A 21929-nucleotide genomic window follows, 5' to 3' on the forward strand; every position below is an offset into this window, starting at 1 on the left:
TATCAAAATCATACGAGTTATGTTCCTGTTTACCGAATTAAGCAAACGGTTAAGAATATGACGAGTTAACGAATTAAGCAAACGATAACACACAATTAAATTTAGGAACATGCATACAATCGAATTTAATCAATTCTATCCTATGAACAACAATCGAATTAAGCAAACAATTGTAATCAAATTAAGCAAATGATTTCATAGAAAAGAATTGAATAGAAATCGAATTTAAATTAGTATTAGAATAACCTCAAAGCAATGGAACCCATAAGCAGCAGGATTTGCCTTCGGGAATTAATTCTTCATTCTAATCATGAAACCAAAAGTAAAATTTGTGGCAAAAAAGGTCTAAACTACCGTAGCATGGCTGAAACCCTTATAAACAAAATAAGAGTTTCCACACCTAACTCAAGCTGGGTCGGAAACATAACCCAGGCCCATAACAATTGACCCAAAACTAAAGAAAACTAATGCTGCAGTTTCAAACGAAATTCTGGAAAATATGTGCTCCGAATTTGACTATGACTCCAACACGAAAGTTGTAGATCTTTCTCTTAGCTTTCCGACGATTATTAGAACGCATCGATCCGATTCCCGAAGCTCCAGTTATGATCATTTTAGTGCAGACTGCTAATGTTGAAAATAGAGTGCGAAAATCAAATAAGTGCAAAAATAAACTGATTTATAAAAACACATTAAAATAGAAAAATAACCAAGGTAAAGTAAAGAAATGCCTAAGTAAAAATATAGGAGAATGTGCATAAATATGCACTGATCAGATACCAAGGCACCACATCCTTATCTAAATGTACTGCTGAGGTGGTGAGTCGGTGATTGTCTGGCGTAGAGTAATAATCGAAGAATTTCTCAACTTTAAATATCCAGTTTAATACCTCAGTGTCGTCAAATTTGGAAAATCGAGCTTCATGTTACGCACCTGGAAAGGTTTCTGCCGCGATGAGCCATCCGAGGTTAAGCTACCATTCAAAGCGGAAGAGAGCTATAAGTTGCCAAGTTATGCCTTGACTCGCTCGATTCAGGTAATATCAACATGACAGTGTTGCATGTAGTCATTATGACGTGTGTCTGTGTCTTCCATCATCTTCTGCATCATGGCATTGATTTCGTTGATTGCAGCTTTCAAACCTTTCATACGAGTATTTTTTGCCATGGTAAGGAGAATGAAAGCACCAAATGTAACAGTACTCAAAGAAAAGATTGTAACAGAACACAAAAACAATGGAATTTAATTATAGCTTCTTAATTCCAACGAGTACAAGAGAATATATCACTTGCAGTCTGCCTTCTCATTGCAACGTGCCTCACTATATATGCTGACCCACAGAATATTTTCTGTTATGTATTTTTACTCTCGTGCCTTTCCTTGGTTCCACAATGCTAGGATCGCTTGCCATATGTCCTTGATTTCTTCTAGTTTGTCCTTTTCCTCCAACATCATTATTTTGCCAACTCATAACACTTTCCTAAAAAATGACGTGTGTAGCGATGTATGATGTGTATAAATTCAATCTTCATTTGATATACATCAGTTTTACATGTATTATAGTACATACATTACTCCCTCCCATTCTGATGATGTTTGGAGATGTTTTACAAATGGACAATTTTATTAGGATAATACTGAGTTTGGAGACAAGGAGTTTTGTTGGAAAAATCTTCTGATATGATTGGAAAAATGATAGTAGTTTCTGTTAACGGTTTATTTTAAAGAATTGGAGTTTCTGATGAAGGAACAGATGAATATTGGAGCAATATGGGCTTGGAGATTGGTATAGAAAATCAGATGGAGAATGTTGGGACATGGAAGGAATAACAAAAAATTGGTAATGTATGTTGCAAAATTTGCATGTTATGAATTGAAATGTATTTCTTTTATCAATGAAAAGATGTTGAATGTCAAGTTATATACATGGCAAAGTTTTAAAACTTAGAACAATTATCCACCCAATTAAGAAATCAGATGGTCGGACCGATGATCGGTAAGTCACTCGTTGATGTTCATGGCTGCTAATTTGGTCTATACTAAAAATTTACAATATAAGCAAAACATTTTATATTTTGTACATACCGTTAAGCCCATTTACCTCGATTTTATTGCCTATATAAAATACTGTGATAAACCTAAAACAATTAATGGAAAATATCTTCAGATATTTACATTCAATTGATTTTTCAATGCATCCACTAACAAGTGTTAACATGGTATCAGTAAAGTAAGATTACTATGATTTTCTATCACCTGATATATTTATCTCTTCTTTCTTCTTCCTTATCCACTACGTGGTTTTTTTTCTTTCTTCCCTACCTTTTGTTTACTCTCGTTCCCTCTCCTTATCCACTACGTGGCTTTTCTTCTTTCTTTTTCCGCTTCGTTCATCGCTTTCTCTTCTTCAATGCCACTTTCACTTTCACTCCTTCTTGTTCCTTTCAAAGCGTTTCTTGTTACCTTCTTCTATGGCTTCTGATTATGAAACTACAACTCCAAAAACCTCACCATGTCCTGAACCTAAGAACAAGAATGAATCTAGCAATCATGACTATCAAACTGATATGCTTGATCTATATTATATGCATCCCAGTGATAACCCAAGTCTTTCCATTGTTTCATCTCTGCTCAATAACACCAACTTCCATTCTTGGTCTCACGCCATTAAGCCCGCTCTTCGTTCCAAGAACAAATTAGGGTTCATAGATGGAACCCTAGTTTGTCAAAATCCTTTTAACTCAAAGTATTTGGCTTGACATCGTTGCAATAATATGGTTATGGTGTAGCTTACAAACTCAATAGACCAAGACATATTAGAAAGCGTCTTATGGATGGATTCAACCAAAGATTTATGGGACAAGCTACATAAACGCTACCACCAAGGCGACATCTTTTGTATCTCCGATCTCTAAGAGGAGATTTATGCTCAAAAATAAGGTGACCAAAACATTACTCAATACTTCACTAAGCTCAAGAAACTCTGGCAAGTATTCGACAATTTTTGCCCTATTCCTCATTGCACCTGTGATCCTATCTGCAATTGCCTCCTAACAACCCCCATAAATGCGTATCGCGACAACGATTATGTTATCCGTTTTCTTAAAGGTCTCAATGACTGCTATGCTCCGGTTTGTGCCCAAATTATGCTCATGACACTCTTGCTGCATGTCAACAAAGTATTATCTCTTCTCATTTAGCATGAACGATAAATTACACAACCTATTGAAGATGACAATCTCCTTGCCCATCTTGCCAAACCCTATCAAAAAGTTTGTTCGCCTGAAAACCAATCCAAGAATCCTTCTTACAATAAATCCAAGGGTATCTAGGTATGCTCCAACTGCAATAAGCCAGAGCACACTGTTGCACCCTAAAATTTGCTCGCCCTACTGCTAACCGTCACATTATTTTTAAACTTGGTCTTTACAAAAAATTTGATTCATTGTTACTAACATTTTAACAATAGTTAATTTTGCTTATTTAAAAATATACAATAGTTTACTTTAAACTATTTGTATTTTTAAATAACAAATATTTGCATGACCTTCATATATTTTTTTAATGCCTTTAGTTTTGAAAAAGTGAATTGACACAATTGGTAAGGAGATAAGGTTTGCTAGTAAGAGGTCATGGGTTCGAATCTTGCATGTCCTATTTATGACTTTTTTTTTATTTGTTACTAACTTTATTTTCATTTTTTATCACAAAATTTTTTTTTTATTATTTAATTTGAACTTTCGTATTTCTTAATTAGGCATTTTTTAAAAATTGACTTTTTCACTTTATGCACTTTTTAACTCAAAAAATTACTAAAAATCATAAAATATTCAAAAATCTAAAAAAAAAATAAATTATTTTTAGAAAGAATCAATTTATTTGATTATTTTCTATTAATTATTTGAATCTCAATTTTTTTTCTTCTTATTTTTGTTAACCTAATTTTATAGTATAAATAGGTCTAATTTCTAACATTAGGGAGACCAACTTTTCCATTCCCCTAATTCTCCCAAACACGTACATACATATTTTGATTCATAAAAAAAAAAAAACTTCTCTCTCACGTGCAAAACAAAACATTACATCATTTTTTTTCTTTCACCATTTTACATCATTTTCCACAAACCTCTAGCTTTTTTCACTAACACAAATTTTCATTAAACATGACAATTACTACACCATAACATCAACCATATCTCATATACCACACCATGTCTAAATTTTCCATCAAACCTTGACTACACAAATCACTTTCCAGATAATATTTAAGTTCTAAATCTGTACATAATTCTATCAAAAATCCATAATTTGTTTTTTTTAACTATTCTTTTTGACACTATATGGTTAGGCTTATTTTGCAGGGAAACATAAAGCATCGATTCAAGATGTAATACCAGCAACCATTCAACACAATAGCACTGCAGAATTTGAAGAAATAACAAATACAACATATTTGAGTTCACAGTCGAATCTACGTCCCTCTCGTGGTACCTGAAGAAATCCATCAATTGCAGTCTCCATGCGGACAAACTCGTCATCGACTGGCTTCCATACTGCTCACCTTCAGATCCACAACCAGACTCCCGTGGCGACGCCATCTGCAAAACCGTCGCACAGCTCGTCGGAAACGACCCTCCACACGCCAGCGACTCCATCATCAAACGATCAGCCAAGCTCCGCCGAAACAAACCTCGCACAGCTACACGTTTTGTTTTATGTTAGATATGTTATACTGTTTGTTTTGTGTGCTGCTGGCTAGCATACTTGCTGGCCCGGCTTCTCATTATCTAATAGATTAATACCATGTTTGTCATTCTTTTTACAAACCATGTCTATGTCATTTTCTTAATGGGGCGTGAGATAAGTTTGATAAGTTTTACTTTCAATTTTTACAATTTATTATCATTTTTCATTGGCTTCAAGCAGTCTGGTAAGTTTTAGTTTCAATTTTAAAATTTATTAATATTTTCATTGGCTGCTGACATCCAAATCAAAATTTTTGAGTTGATTCTCTTCTTTATCTTATGTGATACTTTCAATCTCTATTGCAATATTTTATATATGTTTTTAATAATGAATTCATGTTGTTTTCATCTTTAGCTCATGTTTGTGTTTGTTTTAATATATGCCACTGGTTCAATATATGTTACATTCCACTTTAAAATTCAATAAATTTATCTCAGAGGTTAAACTTATCTCGCATCACTTAGTATAATTATATATATGGCCTTATAGGACTAAAAACCTGAAAATGGGCATATGATTCGTACCTAATTTAGTTGTGTTGTTAACTATCTATATATATATATATATATATATATATATATATATATATGGCAAAATACCCTTTTTGGTTCTTTAGGTTAGCCTCGGGGTTCATTTTGGTTCCTTAACTTAAAAAAGTGTCACATTGGTCCCTTAACTCTTTAAAAGGTGTCATTTTAGTCCTTTTTGTCACATTAGCGACGGAAAAACTCAAAAATTGGTCGCTATTTCCGTCGCTAATATGACAAAAAGAACTAAAATGACACCTTTTGAAGAGTTAAGGGACCAATATGACACTTTTTGAAGTTAAGGGATCAAAATGAACTCCGAAGTTAACATAAGGGAACAAATAGAATATTTTGCCTATATATATATATATATATATATATATATATATATATATATATATATATATATATATATATATATATATATATAACTTGTTAGGAAATATAGATCGGAAATGGATCTTTGTCAATCGAGCGTCAAAAGAATACGAAGATGGGGTTCAAGAATTTGTTAGGTTTGCTATTGTTCATGCCGAAGATACTAGTAAAATCATATGCCCTTACTTAGAATGTTGTTATACGGATGTTAGTGCAAATGTTTTGGAAGATCATCTACTATCTTACCATTACTATTAGATTGACCAAACAACCAATTATACCCTTCTCATCCATAAAATTTACACTGCATAAAGGATATAACCGTAACTTTCTAAATCAATGCCTACTACTCCTATTTTGCACAAGCAGTACCAATAAAGCCCTTGAGAACTACATTAATTTGTTGTACTAAAAAAGTGTTTTGTCTTACTGCAAGGATAAAAGAGTAACAACCTAAATACAAAATGTAGTGTTTCCCAACTACATACCATTTGCTATGTTCCTATTGGTCCAAATAGAAAATCAAACTTTTCCCTCCTTCCATAAGTCATTTTCGCTGCAATCAGACCTTCACAATACTCTGCAAATTCTCTCTCCAACTTAACCTTGGCTATTATCCATTGAAGATTGTCCAACCTCTGCTTCCATTCAGGTATCTTCTTCAACATATTACTTTAGTTGGTTCTTGGAATCCTTCTCTATCTCCATCGTATTGTGCTATTCAACCGCAAATCATCTGTTTTGCTAATGGGTTCTTGGTTCCATTCTTAATATGCTATTATTCTGTTTTACTACTTGGTTACTTGCGTTTGTTTGCTTGTCTCTCGCAAATCATTTGTTTGCACTTCTCTCGCAGTGTCGGCGAAATAGAATGTCTCGTGCTCCGATACTCATTAAGGATATGGTCCAGGGAAATCAAGTCTGGAAGATGCTGATAAGGGTTATTGATGTGTGGGTTGTTAAGGAAAAAACAGGATCACAACACCTTGAGTTCATCATTCAAGATGGAAAGGTTTATTTCTTATGGCACAAAATGCTTAAATCAAACAGAAAGTTTTTTTTAAAGAACCAATGTGTTGAAAAATAAAACTAGATAACAAAGGGTTTTCTTTTTCTTTTCATGCCCTTTGTTAAAGTATAAAACTGTTTCTGTTCTATTTAGTAACAGATCTCATGGTTAGTGACATTTACTTTAATATATGTTAGTCTATCACCGTTTCTGTTTATATCTTTTTTCTCTTTAATATATTTCATTTAGTTTGTTCTACTATACATCCCTGTTTTGTATGCCCTTCACTTTATGCTCCTATAAAATTTAGTATATGCTAACTATTGTGGATTTAACAATTTTTCTTTATCAAAACATGTCATAGGGTGATCGGATTCATGCCATTTCTAGGAGCAGAGACTTCCAATATTGGATCGAACAAGTCAAAGAGCATGAAACATATTCCCTCTATAATGGAGAGCCTGTTATCAATGATGGACCTCTCAAAGTGTGTTCTAACCCACTAAAACTTCTATTCAACGGAGGTACTACCATGACCAATTTGGAAATACCAGAAATACCGAGTCACAGAAATAACTTTCACCCTATTGCCGATTTTCTCAAGGGAAGCTACAAACCTGACATGTTATACGGTAACTATCTACTATACTTAATGTACTGCAAGCATGTTATCGTAATACTGCCTTTAGATCTAATTGTAGTCCCTTTTGTAGATGTGATTGGTGTTTTTCAAGATGTGCTTAAGACGCAAATGGGTGGTGGTGGAAGGAAGTCTTGCGTCAATATCACTCTGCGTGATATTGAAGGAAACGTGATCGAGGTTGCCTTGTGGGATGATTACTGCAAACAGTTTATGAACTACAATACCCCTGGCAAGATGGTTGGTCCTACTATTATTGTCTTAACACATGCATGGTGCAAGATAAACACAGGTTTTATGAAGTATAGTATTGTAGTTTTTTTGCAGCTGTACTTGCAACATGTCTATGGCTGTAGTTGTTATACTTCAGGTTATCATGTTTGAACTTTTGATAAAAAACCATGTGTCTTTCGCAGTTTCTGGAGCACGGAGTCTCTCAAATGCATGGAGTGGCTCAAGACTTCTCATTAATGTGGAACATCCCCAAATTGATGAATTCAAAGCAAGGTATATTATGTTAGTATAATTTTAGTGTTATTTCCTCTCTGCTATTGTTCATTTAATCGGTTTATAATGTTAATTGTATTTTATACTAAATTAGTTTGTATTTGATCCCTGTCAAAACAATATCTTTTGACTATATTATACTTATCAGCTATGGAGGAACTGGAAAATTCCAATGCGCCTTCGCTGTCCTTGACTTGTGAATCGTCCCTTCAATCTGCTAACAAAAGTTGGACCAACCTCAACGAAGTCAAAAGTATCCGTGCAATCAAGGAAGGAAAGAAGGTAAATATGATTCCACTTTTGTTGCGACTTTGTGATCTTTGTGATTGGTTACTTACAAAAATGTGCTAGCTTTTCTATTTGAAAATAAGTTGTGACAATACAAAGTTGTGCTCAGCCTGCAAAACCACAATAATTTCGGCAGGAATTTCATAGTTACAATAATTTCGTCACCGGATCTGCGCATAAAACGTCATTGCAGGACACCAACATTGTCAACTTACAGGATCTGTTGAAGCATAAAAGCATAACAAAATCCAGAACCAAAGTAATCTAAAACAAAAATAAACATTAATCAAAGTAGGAACAAATTAACGGTGTCATGAATCAAGAATCAAGAAATCACTTTAGGAGTTCTTTAGTTTTCTCCAGCATTATACACCTACTATTAGCATTCTCAATGATTTATAATGCAAATAGGGATGAAAATATAAGACAAAACAGTCCCTTAGTCAAAACAGTCCCATTACCATACTTACTAAAGATTTCAGAATACAATTTCAGAACAGTCCCTTAGTCAAAACACTCCCACTCCCACTCCCATTGCAAAACAGTCCCCATTGCAACTGAATAAGAATTTCAGAATATCAAACAATCCTGCTCATCTCATTTGAGAATTCCAGTCCTTATTTAATGGTGTAATGAATCAAAACATTTTCATCAAAGTAGGAACAAATTAACGGTGGCAGATACGTTCTTAACTTACAACAGAAACCAAAAGTCAGAAGATATATATTGTCATAAATCAAGCAAGTGAATGAACACAGTCTTCTGTTTTGTTTTCTGGATCAATATCAATATCAATGAAGTTAGCAATTCCTCCTCTGATCACAAGGGCTCGCTTTTGGCTACCGGGATTTGCAGTTGCACAGAGATACATAAGCACTATTATATCGGTTTCAAAGTAGAATGCATAAAAACAGAAACACACACCATATCAGCATAAGATCACGCTGGCACCTCCTCTATTGCAGCTATCCATATTTTTTGTCCTTGACATTGAAGTCGTGCAGCCTGTAAAAAGAATCAAATCCATACACGGTCACAGAATAATGAATTTCAAATATCAATATTTCAATGACAAATTTTCTTAGGAATGCTACTTAAGAACTGATTTTGTTACTGACCTCATTTTCACTATCTCCCGTAAAAGCTGCTCCGTCACAGGACCTTAATCTGACTCTATTTCAGTTTAAATAAATTAGATAAAGTGGACAGTTAAAACAAATACTTAATATAAATTTTAAATACTCATAATTTGTTATTAGAAGTGAACATGAGAAGTAAAATATACATGATTTTTTATATTAGCAATCAATTGTAAATGGGAGGCAAGTTCACTATCCATCCTCTGTTTGTAGAAATCCACTCTCAGACATAAAAACATATTGAGTCTAAAAATGAAAATGATACTGAAGTGAGAATAAATCACCTGATATTAACTCTTAAATGGTTTAGTTGAAATGCAAAGACAATGTTAGAACACATAACAAACTATAAAATAAAAACAACATAAAGTTAGTAAAAGAACTAAATAAATAAATAAAATAAATAAAAGAAATTGAAACAAAGAACAAATCATAAACCCAAACATCTAAGAGTTGGATCAAAGAACAAATCAAAAGCACAAAACAAAAACAGGAAAGACAAAATAGAAAACAAATCAAATAAAATAACACACCTCCACCTTGCAGATCTGGAAAAGTGTATACGCAGATCTGGGAAATAACAGACCTATGACATCAAAACTTGATGTCTCAACCTCCACTCCAAAGCATTTCCGAAAACAGAGGCAAACCTAAAGTTAGTTGAACAAAATAGAGGGATTGGTAAACAGAAAATGAAGGATAAACATAAAAACTTAAAATCGGAAAGCTTTGTTAAAACACGAATAAAAGCTTTAGGGAAGAAGCAAACCTGAGTGGCAGGAGAGAAAGATTTCGAAACCTCTTTCGTTTGAACCAGGAGATAGAAAATAAGATTAGTTTTGTTGAGATTCACAATGGAGAGAGAACGAAGGAATGGATGTATAGATGCAGTCGTATAGTTCGGTGTTTTGGAAGGAGGGAAAAGTGATTCTAATCTGACCAATGGGAAGCCAACATTTGGCATGGAATGGGACATCATAGTACACAATATTTATGTAGTTACAAAAATATCCCATGTAGCATGAGCAAATGAATTTCGGAATGCATAGGGATTAAAGGGCTTAATGGGTAGATTGTGTACAAATAGTAAGAAAAGTGATTTAATTATAATGTTACGATTTTGCCCTTTTGTTAGTGTAAATTAATTTTGATGAAAGGGCAAAATAGAGAGATTGGTCAATTTAATAGCAATGATAGATTTTGTTGTTATTTTCCCAAGGATTTTGTTGTTTCCTTTATAGGAAATCGGCTTCTATACGATGAACGTCAATACAATGTTCATGAACAACAACAACTTTTTGCTAATTTGTACTCATCTCTCACAGGTAATCTTACTCTACTTAACCAAGTAATTATAAGAATATATGCATTTACATTGTTTTCATGTTATTTCCCATGCGTCTCTATTTTGTAGATGAACAAAGAAACATTTTTCATGAAATAATGGATGTTGTCGAGAAGCAGCGAGGTGGGGTCTTTTTCTTATATGGCTATGGAGGAACTGGTAAGACCCATCACAGTCACCATGGCCATTTAAATTGGTTAGACGCCAATTCCCCATTATGGTTTCCTTTGCCATGACTATTAACAAGTCTCAAGGACAGTCTCTTGACCATGTTGGTTTGTATTTGCCAAAAGAGGTTTTTAGTCATGGTCAATTATATGTCGCGATCTCAAGAGTTAAGTCAAAAAAATGATTAAAGATTCTTATTCATGATAAGGATATAGAACCAATGTGTAACACCACTAACGTTGTTTTCAAAGAGGTGTTCCAAAACTTGTGAAAGGTATGTTTTGCTTGTAATTATTTACCATTCCATACTATTTAACTTAGAATGACTTTCTTTGCTTATTATTAGGACATGTCATTGGACTATTTTGTTCTTTTCAGGTTCAAGCCTCCACTACATTTTGAAGACTCGTGTTGCAAAATTTTTGTTATAATCTTTTGTAAGGAATATTGTAGTTTACACCTTCTTTTGAGACAATCAATATCAATTAGGAATAACACTCATTATTGTGTATTCACATTATTAGAAAACTATTTGTCGTTTTATTACCATATCATTCTTTTGGAATATTCTTAAATACACAACGTTCTATAGTTATTTACATAATATACAAATTACTTTTATCCGAGCGGCAGCACGGGTTTCTGACTAGTTTAATATGTAATGGAATTGATAAAAGTTATACTTATTGGATAATGCACGGTGAAGAAAAAACCAAGTCCACAAAGAGGAACAATGGGAGAGATACATCAAATGATTTTGAAAATGTGAATGTAATTGAAGAAGATCTTCGTGATTGTCCTCAAATGTTTGAGAGGCTAGTAAGTGATGCAGAGACTCCACTGTACGAAGGATGTACTAAATTTACAAGAACCTAATAAATTATTAACATTGTATTATTTTTTTATAAAACAATTATAACTAAAAAAACTTAACTATGCAAAAAAATATTCATAATACAAAGACTCTCCAAAACAATTGGAAGGTGCATAATACAAAGACTCTACAAATGAGATGGCAGGTTCAACTAAAATTTTACAACATCCTCCAAAACAATTTTAATCAAAAAAATTTGTTTAAAATGGTAGTAGTATTTTATGATAAAAAGGTGGTAAAATGGTATTTTATTTGATAAAAATATATAAAAACTAAAAATCAAATTTATTGCATTAAAATATTATCCGCATTCACGTATTTGGTATACTTTCAATCCATTAAACAATTTATATTTAATTATAATTTTTAATGTGTCTTAAACATAAACATCAAACTTAAATTTTAACCGTTCAATCTTGATCCAATGGTCAACAATAAATTGAATGAGAGAATGCAGGAATGGATAATTGTAGAGAAATTTGATCTCTCGGTCACTCACAATCACTATTGATGACTTTTTTTCCCTATATTAAGAACTAGAGCGAAAATTTGATATTCCCTCGTTCCCTCTCTCTCTCACTCTCACTCTGACTCTCTCACCCTCAGTCTCTCACTATGACTATCGTAAAATCCCTTCTTCTTCTCCTCGCGGTACTCTGCATTACCGCATTTGTGGCTATGGAACTGTTGAGACAAGAAAGCACCTCGATAGAAGCTTCACATCTCTTCTTCGCTCATCCAATGGTATACCCGATTAATTCATCTTTTTCACTATCAGTGCCTTTTCTTGAATGTGTATGTATTTTTTTGTACGATTGTTCGTTATAGTTGTTAAATTCGATCTTTTATCATGCAATGCAAATTTTTAGAAGATTCTTAGGTTTTTATTTGTATTCACGAGTAATGTTTATTACGAGTGCTTTTTTCTTCTTATTTTAATGCTGATATAAAAAAGATTGAATTTTTTTTTGTATAATTGTCTTATTTGGATGCTTTTGTAATCTTTATAAATGTAGAAGAATGTTGTTCTGCTTCCTTGCTTTGAATTTTGATTATGCGCTGAACTGAAAGAGGATAAATATACGCGTTTTCGAGAAATGTTATTTCACGCGGAATAGAGTAGGCGTATCAGGTGTCCGACTCGTGTTAGTGTTTGACACTCGTATGACACATGTAAGATACGCGTCGAAAAAGTCAAACAAGCGTCATAAAAGTTAGATAAATGTCCTTAAATAAATGATTCTTTGTCTTTGTTTCGACATTCTTTAAATCGGTGCCTTACACCCCGTATGACACTCATACGTCGGACAATTTAGACATGTTAAAATAATTTATTGTTTTCCTTAATTCAACACACCTTATAAATCACTTATAAATCTAATGGTTAAACGTGAATTAAAACAATATTATCAATAAAAAATTTCAAACAATCATTTTGATTATAATATTATTAACTATTCTAATAATAGATGGATAAATGAAGTTTAAATATTATTTTATATATAATGATGTCGGTGTTCTATGTTTTAAACATTATCAATGTTGGAATTCATATTGTGTTCCAGTATCGTGTCGGAGTACGTGCTTCATAGAATAATGATATATAGATCATGCATTTCCTTGGAATGTATATATTTGATGGTGCTTTACTTGATTATATATAAATATTATGCATGGAAATGTATTTAGGTAGCATTTTTATGCAAGTGAATATTAAAAAACATAACTAAGCAATACAAACATAGTTGCAGGCCAAATGCTATATATGCCCATTTAAAAATAACACTGATATGCCAAATGTTTTCATTTTTATAAATATCATCTTGCAAGCAATGGCATAATGCTTTGATCTTAGAACTGATTTGTTTTGCATAATGCTACTATTTTCTGTCATAGGTCGGACCAGGAGTGGACTATTACACTTTATCTGAAAATTGGCCCGCAGGCTTTTGCCTAAGTGGGATTAAGCCCTGCAAAAAAGTTGTACCATCTTATTTTACATTGCACGGCTTGTGGCCGTCGGCTAAATCTGGAAACCATCCTAAGTACTGCCCTCCAATGAGACCTTTTGAATATAAAAAAGTAAGTTCTCATCCAATTTATATCAGGATTTCATTCCTAAATAGTGCTTAATTATTTTCAACTAATTTGATTTTTTTTAGATTTCCGGTCTGAAATCAAACTTGAAGCTGGCATGGCCCAACATTGTTTCTCGCAAAAGTGACCGGGATTTTTGGCGTACCGAATGGTACAAACATGGTACATGCACATCTCTATCCGTTTTTGATTATTTTGCCACTGCCTTAGGTTTGTGGCACAAATATAATCTGACAGCGATAATGGAACAAAAAGGAGTTACGTCTGGAAATTATTACAGCACTCAAAAAATAAGCGATGCCATTGAAGAAAAAACAGGGTTTCGTCCGAGCCTTATATGCAAACAGGGCTATATATTAGTCGAAATACATCAATGTTTGGATAACAGTGCGGCTGTTTATATTCATTGTCCGTCTAACGTAGGTGGATGTTCACTTACAGTATTCTTTGCATAACACTATTTCGGTTTCATTTTGCTTGTTTTCTAGTTTCTACAAGGGACCGTTAGCATAACACTTACATAGTTAGCCGCCGTAGTAATGTACATGTGCAAATAAATTGTGTAGTGTGGTCTTTTAATACAGTTTTGCCTTTATTGTTCTGTATATTTCAAGTTTATAATACATTCTTCTATTATTCTCTTCTATGATAGCCAAAATTTTATTTGTTTAGTTCTTCTATTACTCAATGTATTCTATGGTACCGTTGTTTGTAGACAATCAGTGTTAGATTTGTAGTGACAAGTTACTGAAGCTCTAAGGTGGTAGTTCTTGCATGCAATTTGTAGTGCATTGTTGTGTTACTGTGTGCAGGTCTGTAGTTCTTGCATGCATAGTATTTTCGGTGCAATTCCACCGTTTTTCAGTTTTCCGAGGGATTAATAGTGGTGGTTTATTGGTATTGGTTTTTGATAGGATGTAGCCATAATACTATAGTTGATAATCGAGTCTTCAAATAGCTTTTTCAAAACTGACAAAAAATTGAATAACGATTTGCGTGCTAATTATTTTTGGTTGTAAGATGCTATGTAGTTGCATCGGGGTTTAGTGGAAAAGCCGTAACGAGGCGATTTTTAGTAACTCAAGGGGATCGGCTAATAATTGGGTTGAAGAAAGTCAAATAATGGCTTGGAAATGGTTAGTCTAAGCTGAAAGGTTTCAATTACTCCCTTAGCCAATTGATCTTGAATCCATCAGAATGTTTTTAACACTTAGTCTGTTGCTTTTGGTTTTTCTGGATGTTCCCGGATCAGTGGTTCTCGCGCAGCTTTAAGTTTCGTTGGTTTTTTTTTGTTGCTCTACCTGTGTTTTGTCGATTTGTTATTAGCAATCTGGTCTTTTTTGAACCTCGGTCAGGTGAAATCTATCATTTCAGCATGGTTTTAGTTAGTCTTCTCGACACAGGTTAATAGCGGAGCATTCAATTGCTTCTTCTAGGCTCGACATTGAAGAGACACTTCCATCATCTCTGCCTTCAGCATTGTATTTCTCGATGGATTCTATCTGGTTTTGTTAGTTTTAGCGCACTTGGTTCTGCCTGGCTCGGTGTTTAGCGTGCTTGGTTCTGGCAGGCTCAGTGTTTAGGCCTCTTTAGGTGTTGTTTCTGCGGAAAGTTTAGAGTGCTGCAGTTTCTGCAATAGTTGGAATAACTGTCGTTTCGCAAATGTTCCCCCTGTTTCAAGTAAATTGTAGACCGAGATTCTGGTCCAGGCTGAGTATTGTGTTTCATCTTAAATAGGCGGCGTTACTTGCGTCAGTCTGCGAGTTGGTTGGGCCTCAGTTTCACCCTGTGCAGCTGGTTGTAGGAGCTCATTATTTAAGTTGATGCTTGTATAAGTATTCCTGTATTCTTTTTTTTCCAATATGGAGGGCATTTGTAATTTGGTGTTCATGATATGTTTCTGTAGGGACTGTATGTTTTAGGGGATGTTGTGGATGTATCTAGGCATCAGATTTTCGTACTGTCGTTCCTAGCATTACTGGTGTTAGTATTCCCATAATCCCATTTAATATAACTATCTTTTTGCTTGTTAAAAAAAAAAGTTGTACTTTAATGTAACTATCTTTTTGCTTCATAAATATTAATGTTAAATATTTATAAAATATATCTTAATATATTATATTAACTAAATACATTTAATATAAAAATCTACTAATATAATTAAAATTAAATAATTTATGTAGCTTTAACTAAAAAAAACTTAGATATTAGAGAGATTTTTTCATCAAATAACTATACACTTTTTAAATAACTGAATAAAAATAATTACAAGTTAAATATATTTTTATTTCCTCTAAATATTGACAATTTCACTTTTTGTCCTTTAAACAAGTTTTTTTTAAAGAATTGTCCTCTTAATATTTTTCACCTACGCTTTTGGTCTCAAATTTCTCAAACAGAATGTTATGTGGCAGTACATGTGACTTACATTTGAAAGTTAACAGTTAAAATGCATGTCACTTAAAATATTACTGCGTTAAATATTTCATTACTGCATTATAACCCTTCAGTTAAATGTTAAAATTATTTTCCATTGTCTTTTTAAGAAACCTTAGTTTTTTCCAAAACGCCATTGATGGTCGTGGCATCTCCAGCTTCCCATTGATGCAAGTTCGCACCTGCCATTTCCAATGTCATTAAGAAATTAACTGTTTGGAGGGTATCATATTCTATTTTCGATTGTAGTTGTGTACGAAGATTTTAAAGTTTCGTTTGGTGTGGTCCTTGAAGTAGGTTGGGGCATTGAAAGTTGTGGTTCTTGAAGTTTTTTTGGGTGTGTTTCAAACATGTTTGTCCTACATGTCTTTTTCTTTTTTTGCTTTTTATAGAATTGTTTCTTTGTGCTCTGTCCCACAGAATTTAGGGTTTCTTTACCCAATTTAGTGTTGTCCTATTGAACCAATGGAATATAATAACATAACATTGAATGAAGTCTGCATTTGACTGAAGTTGCGTTATAGTTGTTACACATTGATGTTATATTAACTGAATATTTAATGCCCAATTGATGTTTTATTGGATGAAGTGTTGTAGTTGTGTGAAATTATTTTCAAATTTACCCATTATCATATGTGTACTATGCAGGAGATGAGCTTATTTAAGGTGGTATTTTACATGGAGGGTTATTTTGTATAAGACTCCAAGTTAAGATATGAAGGTGGGGATATATATGCATATAGTTAACAAGACACTGATTATTGGTCCTTTTTTGAAGCTTGTGACCTAATTAAGGGGATAGAATCAGAGTTTAAAGGTGATGGTGCGAAAATGCAGTGGAAACATTAAGGTGGTAGTTTAGAAAAAGATCTCAAACATTTTAAAAGTGATGAGGACACGCCATTGTTATCTCAAATCGTCTACAAACGAGTTCACATATATGGAGAGGTTAAGAGAGAAAAATTAGGGGCAACAAAGTGTTGAGGGTGATGAGGATACTGGTCACTATAATGAATCAAGTGATGGTATAAACTTTGAAGACATTGAAGAAGAAATAACGCATGATTTTGATGAAGGGTTTAATTTTGGGTTGGATGAAGGTGATCATACAAGGGAGGATGTTGATGGTGCTTCCACCACCCAACCTTAGTTTTTCCATAGAATAGATGGAAATTGAACATGTCATAAAAGAAGATTACATGACTGATGAATTTGATATGGGGGCGGATGAAGATAATTGTGAGGATAGGCGTGTGTAGTGATTAAGTTTAATGAAGAACGGGCAATGACAAAGGATTTCACATTCAAGGTTGGAATGAAATTTTCCTCTCTGAAGCAATTCAAGAAGGTTACACTAAAGTGCAATGTTTTGAATGGTAGGGAGGTTAGATTTTCCAAAAATGATGCAAAGAGGTGTAGCGTTGTATGTAAGCATAAGATGCATTATAACTACACAATTCTATGCAAAAAAGTTTTAAGAAGCACAACATATAAGGTCAAGACTTTGTTTCACAAACACAACTGTGGCAGACAGTTCTTCAATAAAAATGCCAAGGTTGATTAGGTTGCTAAAATCATTGTTGACAAGTTGAAGAAAAATAGTAAGATGAAGTTAAATGAAGTAGTTTCAGATGTAAGGTTGAGGTTTAAAATTGTGCGCACTGGTTGTAGGATTTTCAAAGCCAGGAAGTTTGCTAGACAAATTATATAAGGGGACTCAAGTAAGCAATATAGTCTGATATGGTCATATGGAGCTGAATTAAGGAGGGTTTCACTAGAAAACACATTCAGATTAAACATTAGTAGACCTGGCTTGCAACCAAGGTTTGGGAGGTGTTACATGTGTTTTGATGGGACAAAAAAGGCATTGACACTAGCTTATAAACACTTTATAGGTTTAGATGGATGTCACTTAAAGAACAAATATGGTGGAATATTGTTGATTGTTGTTGGAAGGGATCCTAATGATCAATATTTTCCTATTGCTTTTGGGGTTGTAGAGAATGAAACCAATGACTCATGTAGTTGGTTTATTAGGCTACTTCTTGAAGACATTGGTGATAGTAGATGATGTTTCATTTATGATCAGCAAAAGGTGTTCCTAATAGTCCATGTCTATTATTTCATTTTTCGTTTAGGTTTGCTGAAAAATTATGTTGTTTTTGTAGGGACTTATGCAAGTTTTGAAGAGGAATACCCTAAATATGAGCATAGGATTTATCTTAGGCATTTGTATGCTATCTTCAAGAAGAAATTTTAAGGTGGTACATTGTATAGATATCTCATAATGGTTGCGGCAAGGGTGACTTACTATGAAGCACATGAAGCTAAGATGATAAAAATTAAGGAGTTGAACATAATATTGGCTAGAGAAAATTTTATGGGAGAGACCCTAGAACATTAGCTTCACTGTTGAATAATGAAGACTTTGGGGAGAATGTGATACCAGACATTTAACCACTTTGTATTGACATAAGTCATGCTAAATGTTGGTTCTGTGTTGGCAGAAATTTTGGTACAAAATTCTGTTCAGAATATGTTATGAAGAATGCTTTGACATGTTAGCAAATTATTCTAGCAATTTTAAATAATGTCAAAGCAGATGTCTTAACATTATGTGCTAAATCTGAACTAGATGTTAGTTTTTGTTTTAGGGTTTATTTTATATCAGGTATCTATTTGTGTGTTATTTTTGCGTAAACTTAGGAGGAGTTTTCACTCTGCTATTTTAATAACTTTGGAGTAATCTGGTCCTGATCTTATGGAGCTTATTAAGGAAAGCTTTAAAACCCTATTTGAAGACTGACCCAAGCCCATGCTTTTGCTACCACTATATAAAGACTACATAATCCTAATTGTGGTGTGTGGAATAAGGATTATGTGTGTTTATTGTGTACCTGTGTTTAGGTTTTTGAGTCCTTTGTTAATTGTTGTTAATTGTAATTCACTCTTATATTGTTTTGATATTAGAGTTGGAATATTCTACTTGAGTTGTAATTTGTTAATCATCCATAAGCTTTTAAGCAAGAGATGGTTATGTGTTCTTGAAGAGTGTCTTCTACATTTGTTTAATTATATTGTTTATCACTGGTTGTGATTGAAGGGATTTGAGGAGGGTCTCATACCTAGGTGAGTCTTAGGTAGAAGTGTAGCACGGGTAGTGATTAAGTGATTAGATTGCAAATGGGTTGTTTGTTGAGGGTCTGTGAATTGATATTATTTAGTGGACTTATCCCTGGCTTGGTAGCCTCCAGAGTAGAAAGGTTCTTCCAAATTGGGTTAACACTTGATTGTGTTTCTTTCTTTCTGTTATTATTGTTGTGGTATTATCCTGTTCCATAGTGGGTAGTTCTCAGATATTTGTGTCGTGACATCTCCTTCGACATGACATATCTGATACCCGAATTTCACTAAATAAATTACTTCTGTAAAGCCAATATCTAGTAGTTTTAGAACATTCATTGGTGTAAGACCGAAAATATCTAAGCCTACTACTTCAAACAACCAGAAGTTGTCAAGGAATCTACTTACAATTCAAGTAGCAGTGATCGTGTAAGTTATGTTATGGTTATTATTGTGTTATACTTAGTTTCATTCATTTGTTTATTATGCTAAAACTATGTATCATTATAGGCTAAAATCATGATATCAAAAAGGAAAAAAATCAATCATATTCCACTTCAAAAGAGAAAGAGTGGTAGACTTATGACGCTCAAAACCCGAGACATTGTGGGACATGTAAGTAGCAGTGATCGTGTAAGTTATGTTATGGTTATTATTGTGTTATACTTAGTTTTATTCATTTGTTTATTATGCTAAAACTATGTATCGTTATAGGCTAAAATCATGATATCAAAAAGGAAAAAAAATCATATTCCACTTCAAAAGAGAAAGAGTGGTAGACTTAGGACGCTCAAAACCCGAGACATCGTGGGACCTAGAAAGAATGTTAAAGATTCATTTATGATTTCTGATTTCTGAAGAAGAAGAACCAGTTGGTGGTAGTGCTAAGAGAATTAAGAGTTTGAATGAAATTCAAAATGATGTTTCTCAATGATTCAGAAGGAGATGATTTGGAAGGAGATGAAGTTTTGTCATGACTTATCTATTTTTTTTTTTGGTCTTTTGACATCAAGTATCATGTATCATCATTATGTATTTTAAGTATTATTTGTATCATAAGCATTTTATTGCTGATGTAATTTTGGATTGTATCTGTTTTGGTACTATAAGTATTTTGTGTAGATTGTGAATTTTACTATTCTAAGCATTTTATTCTCTATTGGTACTTAAGTATTTAAGCCATCAATGCTATATTCAGTTCATACAAAAATTATGCTATTAAGTGGTTATGTATCTGTTTTGTAATATCATAACATGTTTCGAAGTATTAAGTCAAGTTAAGGCTAGAGCATGCCTAAAAATAAAATGTTACTATGCCAGAATTTTAGTCAAACATTAAGATTTTACTATGCCAATTGAAAATTTCTTTACCCACCTCCCTATGGGTGGTCACCTCCTGCGAAAAACCCAAACTACCCCTGCTTCGGAAGTTCATTTCCGAACGCGTGTTTTTTTTAAAAAAATTGACTTACTTCGGAAGTTCATTTCCGAAACAATTATTTCGGAAGTGAACTTCCGAAATACTGCGATTTCTGCAGATTTATCAAAACACTCCCCCTCCCCCAATCATTTACCCTAAATCAAAACAAAAAGTGGCAGAGGCGAAAATTTGTGCAAACAGAATTCCAAAGCTGCATCAAGGCTCCAATCACACTGCTAAACAACATTCAAAAGCCCTCAATCCTAACACTTTGTAAGTAGCTAAATTTGTGTAAATCATAATAATTGTTTAACCAAAATCAACCTTCCATTACAAACATTGTCAATATATAGAATTAACTAATGTACATTTTCAACAATACAACAATGCCTCTCAATCACTAACACACTCCTTCAACATTTACATTTTAAAACAAAGTACACATTAAACAAAAGAGATTACAAAACATAACATTTTCATATTTTTCAGAAAATTTCTCTGAATTCAGTTTGTTCTTCAAATTATTGTTCTTCTTCTTTAAAATCTCATATAACTCCTCTAAATAACTCACGGCTTCCAACTCATTCATATCGCTCTCGTCTTCATATCCAACTTTTGTTCTCATATCTTCCTCCCATATGAACAAATCACATGTGTCATCATCCTTCCAATCTAGACATCTTCAAAAAAAAATTCCAATCTAGACATCTTCAAAAAAAAATACTTCCTTTGTTGAACTCCTTTTTGCATTGATACAAAATCATATGACAATGACAACTACACAAACGTCTTGCTTGAGTTTTTACAAATGAGGATGGCAACAAGGCTTGGTTGAGTTTGTCTTTGAAGACAACATTAAAACGATGCTAAAGGGTTGGATTATGCATTTTCTACTAAAAGAAATTTGTGAAAGAGTTAATGCAAGAGTTAGAGCAAACAGCCGGGAGAATATGGTTTTTTATTAAACATTTCAAAAAATAATAATTATGTGTTCATCCACCCAAACAATTACTAAAACTGCCAACATAGCAAAAAAATAGTCACATGTCACATTACATTAAATAGGTTTAACGTCGGCGATTAAAAGTGTAAATGGTAAATATCTGAAGGACGATTCTTTGAGAATTTTTTTTTTGAATAACCAATTTTTTAAAAAAAATTTCAGAAATATCCAACTTTTCAAAAAAATTCCCCAAATGTCCATTTTTTGCTAAAAAATACACGTTGTCGC

The 21929-nt window shown here is 33.3% G+C and overlaps 1 protein-coding gene across 1 annotated transcript; it reads left to right on the forward strand.

Moving 5' to 3' along the window:
* The first annotated feature begins 6520 nt into the window (after positions 1-6520).
* LOC131635481 (uncharacterized) lies at positions 6521-8008 on the forward strand. The gene is made up of 5 exons (XM_058906098.1): positions 6521-6664; positions 7026-7293; positions 7375-7593; positions 7718-7808; positions 7903-8008. Exons 1-5 carry the CDS (start codon positions 6524-6526, stop codon positions 8006-8008), a joined length of 825 nt encoding a protein of 274 aa, XP_058762081.1. The 5' UTR covers positions 6521-6523.
* The last annotated feature ends 13921 nt before the right edge of the window (positions 8009-21929 follow it).

The sequence above is a fragment of the Vicia villosa genome, unplaced genomic scaffold (assembly GCF_029867415.1).
Source record: "Vicia villosa cultivar HV-30 ecotype Madison, WI unplaced genomic scaffold, Vvil1.0 ctg.001498F_1_1, whole genome shotgun sequence".
Lineage (NCBI taxonomy): Eukaryota > Viridiplantae > Streptophyta > Magnoliopsida > Fabales > Fabaceae > Vicia > Vicia villosa.

Excerpts from the sequence above, each read along its gene's own strand:
- LOC131635481 (XM_058906098.1), top strand. The coding sequence starts at position 6,524 with ATGTCTCGTGCTCCGATACTCATTAAGGATATGGTCCAGGGAAATCAA. Across the intron at positions 6,665-7,025 it reads TCATCATTCAAGATGGAAAG|GGTGATCGGATTCATGCCAT; the intron begins GTTTATTTCTTA and ends AACATGTCATAG. Across the intron at positions 7,294-7,374 it reads CAAACCTGACATGTTATACG|ATGTGATTGGTGTTTTTCAA; the intron begins GTAACTATCTAC and ends TCCCTTTTGTAG.